Raw genomic sequence first — 16,417 nt, 5'->3', positions numbered from 1 at the left:
CATTTTGAAAAGATGTATAAGAGGTGCCTTGGCGCGGCTGTGCGGCTTTCACATTTTCTGCAGAAGACGTGTATCCAAACCTCTGTTATTAACCTTAGTGGTGAGACAAGTTGTTTTACAGTTAGGGGAAGAATCTCACTCTTGGAATAGTTAATATGGAATCCTGAGAAAGTACCAAAGTGATCTAAAATGGCACGGAGTCCCGGAGATCCCCGGCGGGGCGGGAGGTAAAAAGCATGATGTCATCTCCCCCACCGGAATGCCCCGGATTGCCTTGGTCTGCGGTATATATCTTGTCAGTGGTTCCAATGCGAGGTTGAAGAGCAAGGGGGATAATGGGCAGCCCTGTCTAGTGCCCTTGTGTAAAAATATAGAAGAGGACAAGGCCCGTCCATATTCTAGCGGTGGGGGAGGCATACATTTGTCGCAGGAGGGAGAGCACTCTTCCCTGAAAACCAAAGGTGGGCATTACCCTGAACAGCCACTCCAGATTCACGTTATCAAACGCCTTTTCAACATCTAAGGTTACCATGGTGTATTCCTACATTGGAGAGACATTAGCCTGCTCCAAAGCCATAATCACCCTTCTGATGTCCGTCACTGCCGACCTACCCTTGACAAAGCCAACCTGTGCGGGGTGGATAATGGTAGGCAGAATGACGGACAATCTGTCCGCGATGATTTATGAAAAGATTTTGGTGTCCACATTGATGAGTGAAATCGGCCTGTAAGAGCCAGACAGGGTAGGGTCCTTCCCGGCTTTTGGGATAAGTTTAAAGTAGGCTTCCCTGCCCATTGTAAGGTGTGCCGCCCCCTGCCACATAGAATTGTAAAGGGAGCACAGAGTGTCCAGGACATCTCCCTTAAGAATTTCAAAACATTTGTCAGCAAAACCATCCGGGCCTGGCGTTTTAGCCCCGGCCAGGCCTGGAATGACATGTGCAACCTCTTCTTCAGTAATGTCTGCATTGAGAAATTGGAGCTGTTTTGCAGTCACGTTCGGCAGGGGCACCTGGCTAAGGAAATTATCAGCTTTGTCCAAGTCCATGTCGTCCACACTGTAAAGCGTTCTATAGTATTGCTCCAGGGTCCAGGGCAGATACATAAGAAGTAATCCTACACCAGAGATATGCTTTACCTGCTTCCCAGTAAAGAGTGGGAGTGGCAGCATGTTGACTGTTAAATTCTGCATAGTCTCTCCAGGAGGTTTGCAAAAAATTACAAAATTCTGCATTTGTCGCTAGGTGCCCTGGGAAGCGAGAAAGAATCATGTTTGGGATTTTCGGGGTCAATTGGACCTCCAATGAGATAGGAGCGTGGTCAGAGGCGGCAATATCATGTATAGCAGAGGCGTCTGTCATCGACAGTAATTGGGAGGCAAAAGAGGTAATCTAAACGGGCAAAGCAATAATGAACTCTCGAAAAATGAGTGTACTCTTTGTCTAGCGGGTGCGGCAAACTTCACGATTCATGAAAGTCCATTGCGGACATCAAATTAGACAGGGCGGATCTCGCAGACCCCGAGGAGGGACGTCTATACAACGGTAACCCAGCGTTCCTACACCTGTCCTCGTGTTCGTGCATCGTGGAGTTGAAGTCACCCCACCAAATGAAGTGCCTTTGCCGGTTTGGAAAGCCAACGTGCTAACGAACTAAAATGATGCATGGCAGGTGAGTTTTGCATGTAGACATTCGTAATAACGAAGTCCAGGGATTGATGTTTCAGGTAGATGGACAGCAGCCTGCCCTCTTCATCATGGTCCACCTTCACAACCTCCCCTGGGAATTGTTTATGTAGTAGTATAGCCACTCCTGCCCTACGACCCGCTGAGGGAGAACCAAAGACCTCCCCAACCCATTGTTACTGGAGACGAGGGATGTCATATGCCTTCAGGTGAGTCTCCTGCAGCAAGGCAACATCCGTGCCCAAACGTTTAAGATGCCTCAATACAGTATTACGCTTTCTAGGGAGCGAAGCCCCTTGACATTCCAAGACACTATTCCCATAACAGTCCCCAGTGTGAACGACATGTACCTAAGCAGTTGAAAACATTATTAATGGGAATAAAGGTAAGAGCAGGACAATAGGGGCTGGTTATGCTTACCCATGCCAGGTGACCACTGCAGCCGAACGAGCAGAAGGGCCAGGTGCAGACGCGAGAGGAGATCCCCATCTGCCAAATAGGAGTGAGTATGAGACCTGTCAGGCAATCAGCAATAAGATCAATTACAATTAAAACTAAAAAAACGTTAATAACAAATAACACAAAATAGGAAACATTGTAGTATTGACTTGTTTCCAATGTGTGCAAACGGGAATAAGTGCAGCAATGTCCCGCGGAGGCCACTGAGCATAGCAATCAGGGGCTAGGCCTATGGACACAGATGCCACAAGTCTCCGTTATGAGGTATAAATAGGAGCACCGCTCCCCTCGGGTAACAAAACAGAATGTGATGGCAGCCCAATGGGGTATTGGTCAGCAATTGCGGATAGTTGGGGCAAGGATTGTTTAGAGGGAGACCCGTCGCCCTCCTCGAGTTTCAGGCGGAAGGACACCGCTTCCTCAGGGTCTTGGAAGGAGCATTTGCGTCCTGTCAGCGATTCCAGGTGAAGTATTGCTGGATAGGCTAGTGTGAAGCTAGCCTATCCAGCTAACCTTTTCTTAGACACTTCCACAGAGTAGTCAGCGAATAAAAGAAGTTTGAGGACCTCCACCTCGAGTGACCTGCGGTTATGGTAGGGCGCTCGCTTTGTCAGCGTAGTTGAGGTAACGAGCAGTTACCGGTCAAGGTGATGATCTATCATCCTGCAGTGGGCCCAAACGGTGAGCTCGCTCAATCACACATGGGAACGTCAGGCCCAGCGCTTCAGGTACGGCTGTGGAGCAGAATTCCGCCAGTGCCTGGGGTTTATATGTTTCAGGAAGGCCGATAATTCTTATGTTGTTCCGCCTGGAACGATTCTCCAAATCATCCAGTTTGTGCAGCATAGCCTGCGAGGTGGCGTCGTGAACAGCTAGTTTCAATTGAGCTTCATGGAGATCGTCTTCCAACAACGATATACGCTGCTCTGCTTCCTTAATGGTGCAGGCCTGGGCTGTCAGCTCCTTGCGGAATTTGGAGAGGTCCTGCAGCATGGCTGATTCCACCGCTGATGTAATGGTGGGTTTTAGAAGTGAAGCCACCGCTACTGCCATCCTCTCATGGGTGTCAGCATCCTGGCCAGCAGCCTGAGACAGCGTGGGGCAAGGGCTTCTCTGCCTCTGCTGGATGTATGCATCCATCATCTTACCCCCATGTGTAGCACGGGTGTCCTCACCGGATCGTGTCAGGGACTGTGATCACTGCTTCGTTCCCGCAAGAAAGCGATCCATCAGGAGCTCAGGGAGAGTGGCGTGTCAGGTACCAGCAGCGGGTGCAAGCCTGGCCATTTTTATAATAGATAGTGGACGTTACCGTGGGAGCACCGTCTCCCTGCTGGCTATCACATAGGCGCCGGAACCGGAAGTCCTCATTTGTAAATTTTAAATTGCGCCTTTTTGCGAAACGATAAAAAATGAAGTAATGCAAAACTGTAAATAAGCAACTTAAGTTAGAAATTGTTTGTGCACTGTGTTGGTGTGTGTGTTGTGATAAAATGATACAAGCGTACATTTAATCGCAACACAAAGTATCACAACGCACGGCAATGCGTCATAGCACTTTGCCACGCCCTGCTACAGTTAAATTAATGTGATTTAGAAAAGAAAAAATCAAGCACTGTAATGTGTTCTAATAACAAAGCGCATGTGCATGGCATACACCACAATATGTTGCACATTGTTGCACATGTATAATATGTGTATGTTTGTGGGGCGGGGGGTTGTGTTTTATTTTATTTTTTTAATTTTCTTACTGTTGGGGGGCTTCGGGGAAATGTCAGGGGTCTAAATAGACCCCTGACATTTGCCTTTTAAAATAGGAAAAGGAATTGAGGACACAGAGTCCTCAATCTCTTTTTCTACAGTCTCAGCACTGTATGAATGGAAAGAGGCTTCCCCTTCATTCAGAAATGGTAATAGTAAAATATTTACTATCATCTAGTTATGAATGGGTAGAAGCCTCTATAGTGAGTGCTATACCCATTCAGAAACTCATGAATGAACAGGAAGTGATGTGAAGCGCTTCCTGTTTATTCATAACTGGGGACACAGTACTACATGTTCCTAGTTGTTTACAAACATTGGAGTGATCAGCTGATCACTCCAGTGTTTGATCAGTGGCTTTTTAGCCGCTGATGACAGCTATTATTTTAAAGGGGACCGTCGGGGGGGCCATTTCAATATACAATATATTACCAAAAGTATTGGGACACCCCTCCAAATCATTGGATTCAGGTGTTCCGTTAAATTTCCCTGCTACTAAATATTCCACGGTCAACGGTTAGTGGTATTATAACAAAGTGGAAGCAACTGGGAACAACAGCAACTCAGCCACGAAGTGGTAGGCCACGTAAAATGGCAGAGCGGTGGTCAGCGCATGCTGAAGCACACAGTGCGCAGAAGTCACCAACTGTCTGCAGAGTAAATAGCTACTGACCTCCAAACTTCGTGTGGCCTTCAGATTAGCACAACAACAGTGTGTAGAGAGCTTCATGGAATGGGTTTCCATGGCCGAGCAGCTGCATCCAAGCCTTACATCACCAAGTGCAATGCAAAGAGTTGATTGTAGTGGTGTAAAGCACGCCGCCACTGGACTCTAGAGAATAGGAGACGTGTTCTCTGGAGTGACAAATCACGCTTCTCTTTCTGGAAATCCAATGGATGTGTCTGGGTTTGGTGGTTGCCAGGAGAACGGTACTTGCCTGACTGCATTGTGCCAAGTGTAAAATTTGGTGGAGCGGCGATTATGGTGTGGTGTTGTTTTTCAGGGGTTGGGCATTTGGACAATTTCATGCTCCCAACTTTGTGGGAACAGTTTGGGGATGGTCCCTTCCTGTTCCAACATGACTGCGCACCAGTGCACAAATCAAGGTCCATCAAGGTCAAGGTAGTATTTAAGCCATAGAATCTGCATAAAATCTTGGTACCTAGCCATCTGAGAGGGATGTCAGCGATGGCAATTGTGTATTTCTCTAATGTCAAGGTTTTTTTTTAAACAAGCAAAGAAAAATTAATTGTTTCTAGTTAATTTTAAAACAAATTCCAGTCATGTCAGCCTCTAATTTTTTGTAATCCCCTTTTTCATTTTCTTTTTGTTTTAATGTCTTAAACTTTCATCTTCTCTTGAAAAAAAAAAAATTTGTCAGCGTTCATTGGAGCATACTAAACTAGGCTCCTGCTTCTAGGATGTTTGGTAGGTGTGTAGTAGCACTGGACTGATGAGAGTCTAAAATTACATATATAGGTAATACTTTAACCAGTTGACATCCGCGGTGTTAAACCCCATTCTCCCACCAATGCTGCAGTGCCGTCCGTCCGTTTTTTTACAAGGAGGAGGTGGAGGTTGGCATGTATTAAAATCACGCTGTATGGGGATGTGATTATGGTCCTAGGCTGCTGCGTCTCTGATCTGATCGGGGATGAATTGTTCATCTATTCTTGTACGTGTGAGGTGGGGACTGTCTAGTAAAAAATGTTTTTTGCTTAGGAATGTCATATACAGCCAATGCATTTTAGAGGAAAGGCCTCTGCCTTCTTTATGGCTTAAGCGTATGAATAAATCCAGATTGGATTGACTAGAAATCCGTGTCCTTAAGGCGATAAGGGTGACTTACTGGCCACCCTTATCGCATTAGGAAGAGGGAGGTCCTTCCCCCAAAACACGTTGGCTATTGTAACAGGACAGTGCCGTGTCACTATGGTGATTGCTGTATTTGGTGCCCAGGACTCTCGGCGAGAGGGGCTGAGAGGATCCAGAAAACATATAGTGTTACAGGGAGGGAGCTGGGTTTCCAGTTATTTCCGGATTTTCTGGAGTATAACTGGGATCTGGGTCTCTGGAGATTTCTAAGAGTCTTTGGTGGGATGAAATCTACAGTCCTGGGGCCAGGTGCACCCAATTGCCAGGCCAGACTGTCCAGGTGGCTGATAACAGCCCTATTAAGAGACTAAACAGATAGGAAGAGGCAGTCAGTGGTGGAGGAGTACATACAAAGCGTGGGAGACTGTGTATGTGACGCACGAGAATCTGAGCTGGAGTCTGACTGGAGAGGCCGAGAGGGCCTGTGGCACACACAGTGTCTCGGCGAGGCCAGGATGGTCTGTGGCACACGTGGAGTGTTTGGAAAGGTCGGGAGGACCATCGTCACACAGGGAGGTGAAGCTGCTGGGTGTCTGGCCATGAGCAGGCTGAGGCTCTAACCCTGAGGTGGGAGTTGTGCGGAGAGAGGGACCAGCTGTGGCTGATGTATGACAAACTGGTGAGACACATTTTTATGTCACCTTATTTGTGCCGAAGATACGGACTTTTGCCTTGAGTCATGCTGAAGATGAGCTTACATTTGTGTTTACCATTTTGACTGCCCTGAAGAGGACTATAAAAAGCTTTTGTTTTATTCAAACACCCTCTGTGCAAGTGCTCTGTGGGCTCCCCAATGTCACACTATATATAATGTTTCTAAGTATTAACATTTTTTTAATGAATCACCAAGCTACATGGTGGTTTGTACAAGGCATTTCTAGCCTCTAGGATGTTTGGAAATTATGCAAATCTAAATAGACACATCCCCACCTACGGGCTATACTCAAGCACCTGCATTAAAGTTCAGTTTAGCTCAGTGATCTGAGGAGGTAGGACACTTCTCTCCCGCTCTTTTTGATCCAGACTTAGTTTTTGCCTCAGCCCAGCCTCAGTAACTACTAACAAACCAGGAACCTAGTGCCTCCACAATAGGTCAAGGTCTGCCTTTTACACCTGGTTAAAACCCCTTCTCTTGCTTGACCGCAGGTGCTTAACCAGTAAATGTGCTCTAGCGGCAGTGTCACCCTTAAAGGGACACCCCCCTCCTCTTCGCATTCTGTTGATCGCTAAAAGCAACTTGCCACAAATTGACAGCCAGCATTCTCAGATGTGGTGATTTGTTGCAGAATTATCTGGCTTGAAGGCTGGTCAGCAGATTTGGACGCAGACTTTCCTTTCATACCCAGAAAGCTTTAGGGTCTTTCATGTGTATAAGACCCTAATCAGAGGCTCTCCAAATCCTCCTACAAGCCTTCCATGGTATGAAGGTCTGCCTCCACCAGTGAGGACAGGAAGGAAGGAAGATCTACTGATTTTCACCAGATTTTAATTGCAGAATATTTCTGACATGTTTGCAAAAGGTGGTATCTGGTGGTTACAAAAAGTTGTCTTCCCCAAACAGATTTTTTGCTTCATACCATCTTTCACCACAGTATGCTAAAGCCTTGTGCTAAGCCACATAGGGGGTTTGTATTACAGGGAGTAATTGTTCCCATTCCCCTTTTTACACTCAACATGCCAGGTTTCTGACCTATTCTGGACCTCAAACTTTAAAAAAACCTTCCTCCACACTAGGAGGCCTTCCTTCACCTAGAATATTTTCTGACCTTGGTAGATATTGGAGATTCCGATCTTTACTAGCCACCAACACGTCCTAAGCTTTGCAGTGAGGGAATTTCCCTTCCAATTCATGGTTCTTCACCTTGGATTGGCCACTGTTCAGAGTTTTCACCAATGTCCTACTCTTGGCCTACTGAGAACCAATGGCAAATTTGAGATTTCACTTCTGTCTGTCTTGCTTGTTTCTGTTCAGAGATTGAGATCCCACAAAGCAAAAGGGTACCTAACAGGGGGGCTGTTAGGTACCCTTTTGCTTTGTGGCATCTCAACCTAGGCCCTTTCTAGGCCTTCCAGCAACAGTGTTCTGTTTCCCAGGTTTGTAAGGCTGCTACCTGATCTTCAGTCCACACCTGTACTACATTTTACAGGGTTGGCATCACTGCATCAGTGGATGCTACACCTTGGAGTTGAGGTCTTGCAAGCGGATTGTTGGGGGCCTTTTTCATTCCCATTTTTTATGTTTGGTGCCCTTGCCTCCTCTCTGATGGGTCTTTCATTCACTTTATTATTTGGTTGTTGCCACAGTTCAAAATGTGTTAAGGAAGGTATCCTTCTGTTATTCACTACTGTGCTACTTTTGAGCATTTTACAGTGAGCATGAAAAAGCATATAATTGCAAACCTACATTATGTAATGTATTTTTTAATTAAATATTTGTTACCATGATTGTTTTTGCCAAGTACACTAAAAATGTAAATATATAAAAAAGAATACAAAAATGCAATGTGTTGATACGTCTTTTGTTATTGACAGCCTGTGAGAGGAATTGAGTGGAATGGACCTGGTTTTGCTTACATTGTGAAGTGGAGAAGAGAAAATCAGAATGAGGAATGGAGGGAGAAGAGGGTCACAGAGCCTTATGTCTTTGTAGAAGATACCAATACATTTGTGCCTTATGATATTAAAGTTCAGGCTGTCAATGATCTTGGGAAAGGTCCTGAGCCTAAAGTTGTCACTGGCTACTCTGGAGAAGACTGTGAGTATCTCTGCCTAACCCTCTCTTGCCCGTGTCAGAATTAGTGGTGTCAGCATGAGTTGGTTTACATGTTGAGGGACATATAAAGCTTTTACTTGGTACATGTTTTAATAAAAACCCTGCTTTGTTTTTTTGTTATATTGAGGGACATATAAAGCTTTTACTTGGTACATGTTTTAATAAAAACCCTGCTTTGTTTTTTTGTTATAGGCTGATAAATGCATAAAAAAATTGTTTATTTATTTTGGTTATCTTTTTAAAATACTGTAATGTAACTACAGCTTTAAACATATATGGCACTACAGATGAACAATTCAACTTAAAGGCAGCATTGTTCATCTGCAGGTTAAAGGCTTTCAATTTTTCAGTGAAGCCTCCAGTCTGCATGTGATCATAGCTGACATAGTGGTCACACAATTGGGAATCATGCTGAGTTGGTTCTTGATTGTCAGTGGGGTCCCGGGCGGTCTATGATAGCTTGGATTGAGAGCCACCAGCTGCACCATGTGTCAACTGGTAGTTCTCAAAGGGGAGATAATTATAAACGTATCCACAGCACAGGGCCCCATACTGGATATTTATATACAGATGGTCGTGGGAAGGGGTTAAGCAACTCTGATGCCAGACATCAAAACCTATTTTGCATCTGCACTCAAAATTTTAAATAATCCTGGAACAACAGAAGGCTCTCGATTTCCTATTATTTTTTACTTTTTAATCACCTTTTTATTTAATTATTATTTCTTATTATTTTTTTAATTTTTATAAAACAAATTTCACTTAACTTTATTGGTATCGCACAGGAGCTAGCTAACAAGCGCCTGTGTGATAGCCTTTGGAGGTGACAGGTTCTCTTTATTGAACCTGTCACCTCCAATACAGGAGTTCTAACACAGTACTGTGCTGGAACTCTTGTGACAGCTGAGAGAGGAAGAGCACAGCCTCTCACTGTATGGACTCTTTATATAGGAATAAGATGCCAGTGTGCCACAGGTCCCCAGATATACATTATGTACATAAACAATGCCCCCATAGAACGCGTGTGCACAGGTCCGCAGATATACATTATGTACATAAATAATGCCCCCATAAGATGCCAGCGAGCTACAGGTCCCCAGATATACATTATGTATATAAATAATGCCCCCATAAGATGCGAGCGTGCCACAGGTCCCCAGATATATACTATATAAAAGCAGTATCCATATTCCTTGCCGCACTCATTACCCGATATCCCAAAAGTAACGGGTGCTCGTAATGACTGTGGATGGCACCGCTCACAACAGAACTCCAATACAGAAGCGGATGATAACCCACCTCCCGGCTTCCTGATTGGAAAGGAAGTCGGCTGTATGCAGGCCCGGCGCTACCGCAAGGCAAGGCAAGCGGCCGCCTGAGGGCGGAAAAAACAGGGCATTTTGACAAGTACTTGTACTTGTCAAAATGCCCCGATGCTTGCGCTATGTTTTTTTTTTCACTTACCTTCGGTGCGGGAGAGCAGTGACGAGTCAGCGCTGGTCCGGTGGAAGGAGCTCCAGATGGGGTCCTAATTTAGCTGGCCGGCGACTGCCTGAGGTGCCGCGCGTGTCGGGATCGTGAGGAAAAAAAACAATTTTTTTTTAAAACTACACAGAGCAGGCCCAGTGGCAACAAGTGAAGCAGGCTTCCTAGCAAATCAGGAAGCCAGGAGGTGGATGATAACCCACCTCCCGGCTTCCTGATTGGAAAGGAAGATGGCTGTATGCTCTCTTAGCGCTGCTGGTCAGAGGGACATCTCCCTCCGACCGGAAGTTCCAATATCGGGGAAGGTATTGGAGCATTTGGACGAGTACAAGTACTCGCCCAAATACTCTGTATCGGCCAGCTGTGAGCAAGCCTGCAGTTTGAATCCCGTGCCCGGGTCTGCGAAAGGGCTGTACCCGGGCACAGGATTACAAACCCGGACTGTCCGGGTCATTCCCGTACGGGTGGCAACCCTAGGCCGGTGGGAGGATGGAACCAGAGGAGAGAGGTAGGTGTGGGGGGAGGAGGGGACGACGGACAGGCTGCACACATTTTACACGTGATTGCGGCGACATCGCCGCGATCACTTGTAAACGAACAAACGGCTTCCCCACACTACATTCAGTCCTGCCTTGCCAACTGTAGAAGGCAACTTACCGCCCGGCGCCTGGAACTTTATTTTCCGGGCGTTGGGGGATTCCACACCGCTGCCGTCCCGAGGCATGGCCTTGTGGGGAATCCGGGCCTGAGTAGGAGCAAAATTTGTTGTGAAGAGATCTCACCAGCACACCAACATGACAAAACAAGTCAATATTCAGTGAATCTTTCTTTTTATTATTTTTAGAAATCACTCAAAGTAGAGTCAAGCGCTTTCGGGGCCGCGCAGGGTCCCCTTCATCACGCTTGAAGTGAACATTTCAATGTACACACCATCACCATTATATACACACACATAATAGACTGATCACCACATAGATCCACCCCTTTGACGTCATAGTGACGTCATATTCTCGCCAGAACAGAAAGTTAAACATTGCTGAAAAGTCATGACTAAGCATCGTGCCAAAAACCAATAAAATGCAGATTCAAAGTGCAAAATATATTTATATTGGTGTAACGATTTATTCTTTATTAGTGTTGTGCTGCTTTTCGTAAGAATCAGGCCGAGCAACTGACAGCCGGATTGCCATGGGGATGAAGACGCTTTTAGGCGGTGGAGAACCGCCCAGCGTCTCCTATGTGCAGGCCGAAGCTTCTGCGCATGCGTCGCGGGACATATACCATTGGTGTAGTCCCGTTGCTGGTCACGCCCCTTGTCAGCGATCTGTGGAGAGACACAGAGATGCCTATACAGTGCTTGTTTTGGGATCAAGATAAAGGGTTGTTTGAGAGATGCTGTACTTTGTAAAAAAAACATAACTCAGCCGGTATATTCATAAGGAAGTTCATAACGTATCAAGATTAGGGCACCATTTGATCAGAAATCGCTGGTTTAGTAGATATAAAAACTGACAGAAATCACTTGGTTGAGTATAATCATAATATGACATAAGTGCAAAACCTAACAGTATGCACATGGTTAGTACTCGGCAACAATTTATTGTCATAAGTACTGTGGTTCTAAAGCGAATTGTTGATCTGCTGTCGCTAGAGTAGAAGCTAATACTGACAGCCGGGTTGCCATGGGTATGAAGACGCTTTCAGATGGTGGAGAATCGCCCAGCGTCTCCTATGTGCAGGCCCATAAATTGTTGCCGAGTACTAACCATGTGCATCATATTATGATTATACTCAACCAAGTGATTTCTGTCAGTTTTTATATCTACTAAACCAGCGATTTCTGATCAAATGGTGCCCTAATCTTGATACGTTATGAACTTCCTTATGAATATACCGGCTGAGTTATGTTTTTTTTACAAAGTACAGCATCTCTCAAACAACCCTTTATCTTGATCCCAAAACAAGCACTGTATAGGCATCTCTGTGTCTCTCCACAGATCGCTGACAAGGGGCGTGACCAGCAACGGGACTACACCAATGGTATATGTCCCGCGACGCATGCGCAGAAGCTTCGGCCTGCACATAGGAGACGCTGGGCGGTTCTCCACCGCCTAAAAGCGTCTTCATCCCCATGGCAATCCGGCTGTCAGTTGCTCGGCCTGATTCTTACGAAAAGCAGCACAACACTAATAAAGAATAAATCGTTACACCAATATAAATATATTTTGCACTTTGAATCTGCATTTTATTGGTTTTTCATGTCATGACTTTTCAGCAATGTTTAACCTTCTGTTCTGGCGGGAATATGACGTCAAAGGGGTGGATCTATGTGGTGATCAGTGTGTACTTTGAAATGTTCACTTTAAGCCTGATGAAGGGGACCCTGCGCGGCCCCCGAAAGCGATTAACTCTACTTTGAGTGACTTCTGAAAATAAAAACGAAGATTCACTGAATATTGACTTGTTTTGTCATGTTGGTGTGCTGGTGACATCTCATCACAATGAATTTTTGCTTAATGTGGCGCCATCCGCAGTCACTGCGAGCACCCATATTTTCCTATGGGAAGTCCAGTAAGGTGTGCTGAAGGTCTTTGGACATTTGTACTTGAGTAGGAGCAAAAACTCCCTAGAGATCAAGGGGAATAAAAAGTACCTCTGGGTCCAGTGGTCAATAATAGATAAAAATTCCTGCATCGGTAGGGGTCAAAAATGTTTCTGCCTTAGTGGGCAGCCAGAGTAAAACAATTCCCCCAACATCAATAAGAGAAAAAAAAGTCAGTGGTCAGTTGAAGGAAAAAAATGTCCCTGAGTTGGTAGTAACAAAGCACCTGGAGCAGTTGGCTTACACTCACAGGCCCTAAAGAGTTGAGCTCTGTGATTTTGAAGCCATTGTTTCAAAATTTTTGAGAATTTTTAATGACTGGCTTAATAACAATGGATTGGTCCAAGGCAAATGTTTATATTTAAATATGGATCAAAGTATTTACTAAATAAATACAGACCTTAATACAAATCTTAAAAATGCATTCAAGTACCTTAACAATTAGCAAAAATGTACATCCTCAAGCTGACACTGTCCTTTCTTCTGGAGGGTGGCTACGTTTGTCCCCCATGGTTACTGATTAAATTGCAGTGGGAATTTCTGAGCGAATGTTAAATAACGGGAGTCCTGACACAGTTTTCATGCTATGGATAGTTATTTTGGGCAGAATATATTTTTTTTGTTGATTTTTTTTTTCCCCCTATAAAAATGGCAAAAAACGCTCCTCCACTACTTCCCCCTGAACTAACCAGCCTGGCATCTCAGTGGGCTGGTATCCATAGGATGAGGGCTGCAAAAGCGTATCTCCCCTGCTGTGCTTATACCAGTGCACATGTCCTTCAGCATTGCTTTGAAAAGGGGTTCCACAAAAACTGAAAATCCCCCTCCCAAATCACCAGGCACTGGGCTCTTTGTCAATCCCAGTGCCCGGGAGATGTCGGCAAGCGAGGAGGGGGCTTTTGTACCATCTAGCTATTCTCCCATTGGAGGAAAGAAGGTGGTTACCCTCTCCCAAGTGAACTGGTTTTAGGCGTTTCTTGGCCCCTAACCAGTTCACAATGCATAGGGTAAGCAAAGTAGATACATAAACACACAACAACAATTAAAAAATTAATATATAATATTTTCATTTCAGAAGTTGTCCCGGGCCATTCATCTAGCATTGGCAGGTCAGAGGTTGACCTGCACAGGTTTCACCTTCCTCACTCCTCAATCTCTGTGTAAGCAATAAGGAACTTCCCACCACTGGTTCGGAGAACTCTGCAATACTGCGCATGGTTTTATGATTCTAGAGAAATCTGGAATGGAGTTCCCTATGACATCACTGTTTCTATTATTACAAATTCCATCCTGGAGTTCTTTTTTTTTTTTTTGAGAACTCCTCTAGAAGTATACCACCAATGCTGAAGGGCATGTGGGCTGTTATCCACAGGGGAGACTGCATGCTTAGTACTCCCTTGCTATGGGGGGTAATAATAATCAATAGGGATGCACCGATAGATCGGCCGCCAAAACATATCGGCCGAAAATTGCACTTTTGTCAAAATTTTGAAAGTGCCATTTTCTGGCCGTGCATCCGTGCTTTCTCTCCTCCCAGCTGGGCGCTGCTCTGTGTCCCAGCGGGGAGGAGAGAAACTGCCACAGGAGGCCGAGTGCTGCAGGAGGAGAGCGCTGTGAGCGGTCAGTGTTTCTATTCTATTCTATTTAATATAAATAAAAAATAAAAAAGTTTATAAAAAAAATTAAAAAATATTTGATTGAATACAAATTAATTTGAAAAAGTTAGAATAAAAAACATTTTCGGTTTCGGCCTGACATTTGTTTCTTATTTCGGTTTCGGTTCTTACATTTTCATTTCGGTGCACCTCTAATAATCAGGAAAAAAAAAACATTTATCTTTAGAAGTGCATTACCTGTATGAAAAACACAGGTTCAATACTCTTCATAGAATAGAAAAATCCACAGCACAAGCACTAAAAGCACATAGCACTTTGAAATACCCATTCACCCATGTCAAACCAAGGGATAGTTTGAATATTGTGCTAGTTATAAAAAAGGGTGACTATTGGGTGAATTTCAGAGTGAATTCATATTCACTGAGTGATAAATAGGATGAGTAGTACAGTAAAACATTTTTGTTTAGTTTTTTTGTAAAAAAAAACAGATGTGGTGAATGTTGTTTAATTCTGTTTTCAAGTGAATATCCTTTGAAACTGGGTGAAAACCATTGTGATATATTGTGAGTGTGCTATTGTGAAAGTTTTCTGCTGAAAAATGGGTGAATGCTGGGCAGATCGGCAATTAAATTAATAATAAATAGACCCCTTTGTGTAACAACTGTATGTAGTGCATTTATATAAAACTGTACATGAGACATCAGATAATTTAATAAGGAGAATAATGGTATAAAATACTATTTTCCTCCAAAAGACAGATAGTTGGTACACCAAACTCTGCAATTCACTATTTGCCTTATTACATTTATGGCATGATCTTTAATATATTCATATTTTCTATTTTCCTGTACAGATCCCCAAAGTATCCCTGAAAATGTTGGTTTAGAAGCTGTAAATGACAGTACTATAAAAGTGGCATGGTTGCCTGTGCAGAAGGATGGATTAAACGGTCACCTAAAAGGATTTGTGGTGAGTTTATACTGCTCTTGTAATTGGAGAGGTCACTGCTTTGTTTTATCACTCAAAAGCGACAATCTGTGAACAAACTGAAGCATACAGTATTGTCTGTGTATCCTGTGCTTCAGAGAAAAAGGACATCTCAGAAAGTTATGGAGCCAGGTGAATAGGATTGAAGAGGACCTTCCTTTTTATTGCTTATCATCTAGACTTATTTTTACTCAGACCACAGAACACATTAAACTGTGTGTAAACTGTAACCATTAACTTCACTTACTTGCTCTCATTTGCTCTGTTAAATACAGCACGGATTTTTTTTTTTTGCATATGCTGCATAACTGTTTAGAGCTAAAATCAGAACTACAGACTTTTTTTGTTATTTCTGATGTGTAAACAAAATCTACCTCTGCCGATGTGCATGCCATAGCCATATGAATGAAATAGATACAGTAAATAAAAATTACCCCAATCTCTTCCCCTTTATAAAAATGTTTTATACCAACAATACATTGGAGTTTAATAACTTATAAAGCCCTGGGAACAACAGCAATTTTTGCAGGGGATTGTTGTTATAGTTAGATACATTAGACACGGTCACTATGCATTATGTACAGTCAGGAATAAGTGTAGATGTGTGGGGCATGTTTGTGTAGTAGTAGATGGACAACATTGCTATATTTAAGTAAAGAGATGGTTGTGTAATTCTTTCCACTTATCTATTTATTTCATTGTTCAGTATTATATATACATATATATTTTTTACATGTACAGTAGTTAATTTAAAAAAAAAATGTATGAGGTTTCCTCATAAGTGGTGTTAAAAGGGCAGTGTTGGTTTACCATTTTCTAAAGAACGGAAATCAGTGCTGTTATCTACATCTGTACCAGTACTCTACTACTTAAAGTGTATTTTCGCTTATGCAGCCAAATTTGGATTACACCCATGTTATATTTGTTACATGTTCTTATTCACATAGCATAACCTAAAAAAAATTGCTGATCACTTGTTTTCTCATATGACTCATTTTCTCTGGAATGCATGTGGACCCAGGTGTTTAATTAACCCTGCCTGTACTGTGCTGGCAGAGTTAATTATCAGGTGTAAACTAGATTTGAACACTGTCTTTCTTAAAGGTGGCCATACACTTTACAACCATCGCAAGACCTTAGTCTTGCGATGGTTGTAAAGTACTTAAAAAAACG

At 43.7% G+C, this 16,417-nt stretch overlaps 1 protein-coding gene across 1 annotated transcript in view; it reads left to right on the top strand.

Moving 5' to 3' along the window:
- The window catches only part of LOC108800287 (neural cell adhesion molecule L1-like), a 219,567-nt gene that overhangs the window by 71,677 nt on the left and 131,473 nt on the right, over positions 1-16,417 (top strand). Inside the window, 2 exon segments of the mRNA XM_018572262.1 lie at positions 8,314-8,536; positions 15,111-15,226. Of these exon segments, the coding sequence (XP_018427764.1) occupies positions 8,314-8,536; positions 15,111-15,226 (339 nt within the window).

Source organism: Nanorana parkeri, unplaced genomic scaffold (genome assembly GCF_000935625.1).
Source record: "Nanorana parkeri isolate BGI_ZX_2015 unplaced genomic scaffold, ASM93562v1 scaffold1981, whole genome shotgun sequence".
Lineage (NCBI taxonomy): Eukaryota > Metazoa > Chordata > Amphibia > Anura > Dicroglossidae > Nanorana > Nanorana parkeri.
Note: the sequence above shows the minus strand (reverse complement) of the source record. Positions and strands in the feature narration are given on the sequence as shown.